The sequence below is a fragment of the Etheostoma spectabile genome, chromosome 10 (genome assembly GCF_008692095.1).
Source record: "Etheostoma spectabile isolate EspeVRDwgs_2016 chromosome 10, UIUC_Espe_1.0, whole genome shotgun sequence".
In the NCBI taxonomy this organism is placed as follows: Eukaryota; Metazoa; Chordata; class Actinopteri; order Perciformes; family Percidae; genus Etheostoma; species Etheostoma spectabile.
The window spans coordinates 6,919,045-6,927,445 of NC_045742.1; the positions used below are offsets into that span (position 1 = coordinate 6,919,045).

The 8,401-nt window shown below is 39.0% G+C and overlaps 2 protein-coding genes across 2 annotated transcripts in view; both read left to right on the plus strand.

Annotated features, from left to right (window-relative positions):
• tmem33 (transmembrane protein 33) overlaps positions 1–1,191 on the plus strand; it is a 6,519-nt gene extending 5,328 nt beyond the window's left edge. Inside the window, exon 8 of the mRNA XM_032527396.1 lies at positions 180–1,191. Coding sequence (XP_032383287.1) covers positions 180–309 — 130 coding nt within the window. The 3' untranslated portion in view covers positions 310–1,191. The remainder of the gene's footprint in view (positions 1–179) is intronic.
• Positions 1,192–2,072: 881 nt separating this feature from the next.
• The window catches only part of bbs7 (Bardet-Biedl syndrome 7), an 8,294-nt gene continuing 1,965 nt past the window's right edge, over positions 2,073–8,401 (plus strand). The window contains exons 1-15 of the mRNA XM_032527358.1: positions 2,073–2,557; positions 2,737–2,802; positions 2,913–2,975; positions 3,075–3,250; positions 3,347–3,533; positions 3,653–3,725; positions 3,839–3,946; positions 4,033–4,163; positions 4,390–4,474; positions 6,264–6,366; positions 6,493–6,685; positions 6,821–6,895; positions 7,000–7,068; positions 7,328–7,467; positions 7,916–8,080. Coding sequence (XP_032383249.1) covers positions 2,522–2,557; positions 2,737–2,802; positions 2,913–2,975; positions 3,075–3,250; positions 3,347–3,533; positions 3,653–3,725; positions 3,839–3,946; positions 4,033–4,163; positions 4,390–4,474; positions 6,264–6,366; positions 6,493–6,685; positions 6,821–6,895; positions 7,000–7,068; positions 7,328–7,467; positions 7,916–8,080 — 1,670 coding nt within the window. The 5' untranslated portion in view covers positions 2,073–2,521. The remainder of the gene's footprint in view (positions 2,558–2,736; positions 2,803–2,912; positions 2,976–3,074; positions 3,251–3,346; positions 3,534–3,652; positions 3,726–3,838; positions 3,947–4,032; positions 4,164–4,389; positions 4,475–6,263; positions 6,367–6,492; positions 6,686–6,820; positions 6,896–6,999; positions 7,069–7,327; positions 7,468–7,915; positions 8,081–8,401) is intronic.

Genomic DNA, 8,401 nt, shown 5'->3' on the forward strand with positions numbered 1-8,401 from the left:
GAGAAAATAATTACTGTTGCCAAATTTGCACAATTTGTTTGGAAATTAACATGTACCAAACTTTCAATAGAATATGATCTGATGTAACACAGTGGTCTGCTATTCAGAAATGTAAAACCTTAGAGTGACTTTACTGGGCTGTCGGAGTTGAGAATTAAACAAATCTGTTTCCACCCCAGCACCTTGTTCACAGAGCTGCGAATTCTTCTGGAGCACTTCATCATGAAGCCTGCCTGCCCCACCTTCTTCAGGAAGATGTGCCTCAGCAGTATCGCCTTCATCAGCCGCCTCGCCCCCACAGGGGTCTGATTACACTCCATAAAAGTTTTTTTTTGTTGTTGTTTTTTGTTCCTCCACTTAAACTTTGATGAGGACAGACATTGCCATCAACAGAAGGAACTGTTTTTTGAATGTCAACTTTACAGCCTGTGCTCCAACTTCTCTGTAAATGAGTACAGTTGAAAGCAGCCAGTAATGCACTGAAGTCCCATGGTGATATTTCCTTCCCATGTTCTTAATGTGACCTCATTCAAGCAGTGGACACCCCTAACTTTGTTACGTTCACTGAATGCAGCACGGTAGACAACTGTGACCTGTATGTACTGGCTGTAATTTTTTTCTTTATGTCCTTATTTATTCATGAAATCACTTATTCTATGATGAAACATTAACATTCTGAGATTAGTAACTTAAATTAAAATGTGGTTCTATATAGTTAGTTTTTTTTTTTAAATGATCATGTTGTGCTTGGATGGTTGGAAGATGGGGTTTGTTTGCAGCTTCTATGTGATCCAATTTCTTTTGTGTTCAAAGCATCCTATTTGATTTGTCTAAATGCCTAACTTTAAATGTATTCTATCAATGTTGTCCACTTACTCTTAACAACTTATACCTATGAAGGTATGATGTCAAAATTTGTGTTGAATTGACAAACCAGAGATATGCTGTATTTTACAGAATATTTTAAGGTACCAGACATTTTGCTGTAGGATTCATATTTGAAATGACTTGCACAATGCCTGTCTTGTTTCTCAGTTTGAAAGCTGTTTTGAATGTGCTTCATTTATTTAGTTTTCTTGCTTCGATTTGTTTTTCTGCCATGTTAAATGTGTTTTATTTGCCTACAGACAAACCACATTTTTATGACAAGAATAAAATGATCTTTTATTAAACCAATAAAATATCAAAGAACAGTTATGTGGTTTGCGCTTACAATACGTTTTAATTTGATCCTGGCATCATATTGCATCTGAAACTAATGAAGCACATTTGCCATCCATAGATACGAATTACAATTATTTCTATGCAGGCCATGTGTTTTGACCAAAATATTTCTACTGAGGGGAAGTTTATTCTTGTAATAAAAAGTAGTCTTACCCAGACAACCTTAACTTAGGGTTATTTACTTTAACTAAAGTTATGCTTACAGTACATACTTTCAACTTTGCCTTGTCTTTGTTAGCGTATAGTTTGTTAGTAAAACGCTTCTTTCGTTTTTTACTTTAAACCTGTTATAGTGTAGTATTAAGTATATAAGGACACTATACAAATTCCAAGTGCAATATATATAACTCTTCTGCCACAAAGTGTATGTTTATGATGCCCATTATGTTTTGTGTTGTGACGTTTCATAGAGATGTTTACTGTTTCAGCATTGAGGGCATGTTTAGTAATGTGTTGTACTTGACTGTATTATATTCAGAGGTGTTTATAACATGTTGCCCCCCTCATGTATACAAAAATAGGGAGGACAAATAATTAAAAACACCTCTGAAAATAATGTAGTCCAGTACAGCACCACGTTTCAATTACGTGAGAAATACCGTGTAGCGCAGTCGTCAAAAACTGTTATCAATTCATGGCAGATATGTTGTAGTAATTGCATTAAATTGTACAGGTGAACCTAATACAGAGTATATACCGATTTATAGCGTGATATTAAGTCATGCAGTGTCATGGAAAATAATACAACAGCCTCAAAGCTTAGATAGCGTATTTACGAAACAACCAATCAGGAAATAGCTTTAATTTCTGACATTCCATCTCATCCAATAGTGTCGCAGCTTGTTGCTGCTGCAGTGTTGCCTTGACAACGAACACTGCGTTTATGTTATCCTGAAGTGTCTCAGGGAACGTTGCGGCTAGCTAGCTAACTAACTAATATAAAAAAGATTTAAGTTCGCGTTTACAACCTATTGAGACGGTTACTTGCTTCCGGTGTCTTAATGTAGCTCGGTCAATTTTGTTAAAAATGATATCTATTCACCAAAGTAGACAGTTGGCGTGCGAATAAATCGTGTTAGTCAATTAGCTTTCTAGCTAGCGTTAGCACGTCGTGCTAATCTCCTTGCTTTAGATAATCCCAGTCTCTCTTCACCATTACAATCCTGTTCTAATTTGACCAATACGTTGTGATTCACAGACCTAGATGGACTGCAACTAATGATCCCTGCAGTTTTATAACCTACTTGGAACATTTGCACTATTATACTTAAGAAAAAACACTCAGTGGAAGAAGAAGATGGAGATCAACCTTAATCGAGTTGATTATATTCAGGTAAACTTAAAGACCAAGTTCAGCCGGTGGTTTGCTTGTTTTATGATGTTCTTTTACAAGTCTTTTATTCTGACATTGGATTTTTGAACATTTACTGTGCATTCAAGTGGTTTCCCTCAAGTACCTTTTTTAACTTAGTCAGTTTTTGTTACACAATTACCTCTGCTATGTCCTCACAGGTTGGTGTGACATCCCAGAAAACTATGAGGCTGCTTCCAGCATTGGGAAAAAAGGCAACCCAAAAGGTATTTGTCCTAAAAATGCCTGAGCCTAACTTGGACTCATCAGACTTTGTCTTATAATGTAATTGTTTTGCACTGCAGCATCACAGTTCTTTGTTGTCTCTGTGTTTCAGGTTGCTGTTGCTGATCATGACGGTATACTAACGTGTTTTGGGATGAAGAAAGGAGAAGCGGTGGTAAGTGTCCTGGTTATGATTTTTCTTTCCTTATTATACAGCCAGTTGAATCTTACTTTGTCAGTTTCTAATGGAAAGGAATCTGATTTTATGTTTCAGCCTGTGTTTAAAACACTTCCAGGACAGAAAATAGCCAGAATGGACCTTGGAGGAGCTGCAGGAACTCCACAGGAGAAGATTTTTGTTTGTTCTGGTTCTCAGGTCCGAGGATTCACCAAGAAAGGCAAACAGTTTCTCACCTTTGAAGCCAACCTCACTGAGAGCATTAACGCCATGTAGGAACCACTTCTCTCCTTCACCCTACCTTATTTTCTCATGCAGGACTGTGTGATTTTTACTGTTGTAAGTAATGTTGGTTGTCTCTTCTCTAGGCATGTCTCAGGCGCTGATCTTTTTGTGTGTGCGAGCTACATCTACAACCACTACTGTGACTGCAAGGACCAAAACTACTACCTGTCTGGAGACAAAATCAATGATATCATATGCTTGTCCTCAGAAAATGTGACTCGCCTCGTCCCGGTCTTGGCCTGCCAAGATAGGGTTCTCAGAGTCTTGCAGGTAGACCAAGAGTATATTTGCTGTTCTTATTTTGATACAGGTAGTTGTTCTACCTCATGCAATTAGATGTGATTTATTATTCTGCGTTTTTTTTGTTTTTGTTTTTTTAAATTCTGTAGGGATCCGAACTTGCCTATGACATTGAGGTCCCTGGCCCTCCATCTGTCTTGGAACTGTACAATAAAGATGGAGGTAAGTTGACCTGGCTGTGTGCTCTGTACCAGAATGATGACATACAGTATATAACTGCTTTATACACACACACACACAATAGATCTAACATAATGCCAATGATTTCTCTACAGGAGAGGAAATCCTCTATGGAACCACAGATGGCAATATAGGATTGGTCCAGATCGGTGAGGGCTCAGCTGCGACCAAATGGGAGATTGATAACAACAAAAAGAAAGGAGGTATGTTGTTTACGTGACCACACCAGGTTTTTGCATGTTGTTAAACAAATACAGATCACTAATATAATATTTCTGTCTCCTATCAGGAATTCTTTGTATTGACACTTATGACATTATGGGAGACGGAGTAAACGACATCCTGGTGGGAAGGGATGATGGGACAGTTGAAGTCTATGGGTTTGACAGCGCCAATGAGCCAACATTACGCTTTGAGCATGTGAGCAATTTCCACCCAGTCAGTGTCAGTCAGTGCCCCTATACAATTATAAGAAAACAACAGCTTAATGTTTTTACAAGATTAAATAGTATTTGTCATATTTTTCCCTGTGCATTGATACCTTTTTTGGCCTTTTCTTAGATGCCCGAGTCCATTGTCAGTTTTTGTAAAACATGATTAATTCTGATTATTGATGGGTAAAGTTTTTTGTGTTTCCTGACTTTAGGTTTTGTCAGAGAGCGTGACTTCCATCCAGGGTGGCTGTGTAGGGAAGGAGTCTTATGATGAGGTCTTGACTGCCACTTACACAGGTTGGATAAAAAATAATTAAAAACCAGCACCTAGTGTTCCCAAATTTTCCTTTAGAGAAGAAAATGTGTCTGTTGTTCTGCCTATCAAAGTATCCGTCAATCTGCAATACTTCGTATTTGATTATAGATGTACAGTCATTTCTGGGACTGTCTGACACGTAGTATGGATTTCCTGAAACCCAACAGTTAATGTAAAGTATTTGAAGGAGATCTGTTTTTAATGGTCAGCCAACTGCCAGTGTTGATGCCTCTCAGGCTGTGTGTGAACAATTTCTTCACTTTTCTACTGAGAAGGTCACTTCTATTAGGGCTAAAATGTTACCTTCTACTAATGATTCCTCTATCTCTGTTGTCTGCCCTGCTGATTTTGGAAAGTTTGAACCTGTTACTCAGTCTGCACTAAAGAAAATTGTTGGTCGCTTGAAGCCCTCAGGTTCTCCAAGTGACACTGTCCCTCCTCGACTTTTTAAGGATGTTTTCCCTACTAAATGTCCATCTGTTCTTGCAGTTGTTAATAGTAGCCTTTCCTCAGGTGTGGTCCCTGGAAATTTTAAACACGCAGTAGTCCAATCTGTTATTAAAAACCCTGGTATCAATCAACATTTATTTATATAGCACTTTACAGCACCAGCAGGTGTCCAAAGTGCTTTACTCACAAGGAAAACAAACACAACATTCACGTGAAAGCAAAACAAACAAAACAAACAAACAGACAAAGCATAAAAAACAGTAAGACAGATTAAGTAACCTATAATCATCAGAAGAAGATGGTTACACCACTACTGTGTATTAAAAGCCATTCTAAATAAATAAGTTTTAAGTTTGATTTAAAATGAACAAACTCCGTTATAGTGTGAATGTCTGGTGGGAGCTTGTTCCAGAGTTTTGGGCCAGCAACAGCGAAAGCCCGATGCCCCACTGCTTGTACCTCGACCTCGGGACTTCTAGAGTCGTAGATCGGAAGACCGCAACAACCGATTTTGCCCACCCAAAGTTAAAGCTTGGACAAATACTTTGGGGCAAGGCCATTTAGGGCTTTAAAAACAAACAATGCAATTTTAAAATCAATTCTAAAACGCATCGGAAGCCAGTGTATCGATCCTGCAGATCCAGCAAATTTCAGGCCAATATCTAAAATACTTGAAAAGTTGGTTTACAGTCAACTAATGGCCTATTCTGAAGAACACAACACTGTTGAAGTCTTCCAATCCGGTTTTAAAAATCAGCATTGAAACTGCTTTTTTAAAAGTATTTAATGATATATTTTTAGCTACTGACTCCGGTGATTTGTTGTTTTGGTGCTTCTGGATCTAACTGCTGCATTTGACAACCGTCACTGATTTGGGGCAGTGGTTAAAGCAGGGTTTTTCCAACTACGGCAGCTAGCTAAAATGAAGTCGATTCTTACTAGGCAGCACTTTGAGACAGTAATCCATGCCTTTGTGATCACACGGTTGGATGACTGTAACATCCTATATGAAGGCATCCGTGCCTCATCTGTTGCTCGTCTGTTGCGGTGCATCTTTTAACTGGAGCACGTAAATATGAGCACATTACTAAAAATTATGGAATAACCTACCTCTGACTGTTAGACAGGCTTTCTCACTGTCTAATTTTAAGTCTCTTCTTAAAAGCTACTTTTTTTCCTTGGCCTTTCCTAACTGGAAAGGCCACTTTTTTTTAAAGCACTTTTTAAAGTGCTTTATAAATAAATATGGATTGATTGATTGATTGATTGATGTTGAGACATGCACAGTATATTCCGCTTTACTGTTATTACCTCTTTCAGGATGGGTAACTGGTTTGACCACTGAGCCCCAGAAGGCTGAGGCTGGCCCCGGAGATGAGGTCAGAATGAGTAAGGAGATCCAGTCCAAAGTAGAAGCACTCAGGTACCAGCAAAAAGAGCTTCATTTTCTCATTATACAGCATGCTCTTGTGCCTTTTTTGAATGTGTTTGACTTACTGTGTAATGGCTTAAGTATGATTTCAAGACAAATCATAGTGTTCCCTTCCAGGGCAGAGCTGGAGCAGCTGCAGGTCAAAGTCAAGCAGGGCCGTGAGCAGTACCAGCAGACCTCTCAGTCCAGCACAGCCGTCTCTGCTGTGCCCGTCTTTAGCATCAACGACAAGTTCACCCTCTGCCAGGACGATGCCAGCTACAACCTCACTCTGGAGGTGCAGACGGCCATCGACAATCTGCTGCTCCAGGTCTGCTCATTGTTAAATCCCTGTGATTGCAACCTCTGGTGCCTACAGACTCTTTTAATAATAAGTTATGCTCTTGATCCCATGTTGGAGACATAAACAGGCTAAATGTAACTTAAAAATTAATATCCTATGCAGAGTGATGTCCCCATAGATCTGCTGGATGTGGATAAGAACTCAGCTGTTGTCAGTTTCAGCGAATGTGATTCAGAGGTGAGCTGTGTAAACTCTTTCTACACAGGACAAACATACTTTACAAAAAAGGTCATGAACCTGCCGCTGCCCCTTGAGGTCTGACTCTTTAATTCTGTTTGTAGCAGCCTAATGGGAACTTTCTCCTGGCCACATACAGATGTCAGGCTAACACTACCAGACTTGAGCTCAAGGTAACACTTGCATCAAAACTCTTCATGATGTAGCATTTTGTTACTCCTTCTTCTGTCATGAAAAGCTACAATACCATAGCGGGCCTTCCTTTGTGTAATCATGAGTCACAGACAGTAAACCGCTGCGTCTTTTGCTCATTGCATCAGTCTTTACTCTCTTTACCCAAACATTTCTGTAACCACCTATTCCATTTGCTCAAACTATTTAGATGATTCACTGAAGAAAAATAATGTGTTTCATCCATAATAATTGTTCTAGGTGAGGTCCATCGAGGGACAGTATGGGACCCTGCAGGCTTATATTACCCCCAGACTGCAACCCAAGACATGCCAGGTCCGCCAATACCAGATCAAACCTCTGTCCCTCCACCAACGGACACACAGCATAGACCAAGAAAGGTGAAGACTTTCAGTTAGAAAATTGGGATTTGAATTCAGTAATCAAATCCTATTTTGAAGCTTCCTTAATTCCTGTGTTTCTCTGTTGATGCCCAAAACCAGGTAAATATCAATCCCACTGAAATGATAACCTGGTGTCAGACCTCTGAATTGCTGCCCACATCAGATATGATGAAATAAAAAGCCAATTTTGTGTGATTATAAGTTATACTAAAAATAGTATTTAATTGTTACATTTTATTGAAAAATGTCCCTTGTCAAATGCTTAACCAGTTATTGTAGTAAAACTCCATCTCTAAGAGTCCTTTAGTTACTGAGAACTATGTTTTGTTTTTGATCATTTATTATAAAAAAGAGATCCAGTAACATTGGTGTCATCTATCAGTTGTTACTCATTATTTTGATCTTACAAAATGTCTGTTACTTTGTCTCTCTATCTGTCATACAGGCCTATGAACAGGCTCAGTCTGGTGGGACAGTTCAGTTTTGCTGAGATCCACTCCTGGGTGGTATTCTGTTTGCCAGAGGTGCCCGAGAAAACACCAGCTGGAGAAAGCATCACTTTCTATTTCCATAACACTTTTCTTGGGACACAGCTGGAAGCCACCTACTGGTAATTACTAGCACACAGTTACAAGGCTTTTCTAGGATTGCACATACATTTGTAGAGATTATGAGCTAACTGACAAGGGGTTATAACTAGGGCTGTCAGTTAAATGGGTTATTAACGGTGTTAACGCAAACCCATTTTAACGGTGTACATTTTTTTAATTGCAAGATTAACATTCTTTTTGGCCTAGAAAACTTTGTAGTTATTTCACATGCTGTTGCAACAAACAGTTACGTTAGAAAAACTACAACATCACACCGGATCTAGCTAGACCGGAAACAAAACAACAGAAACGCCACACACACTTGTTTGGGCTTGCGAGCC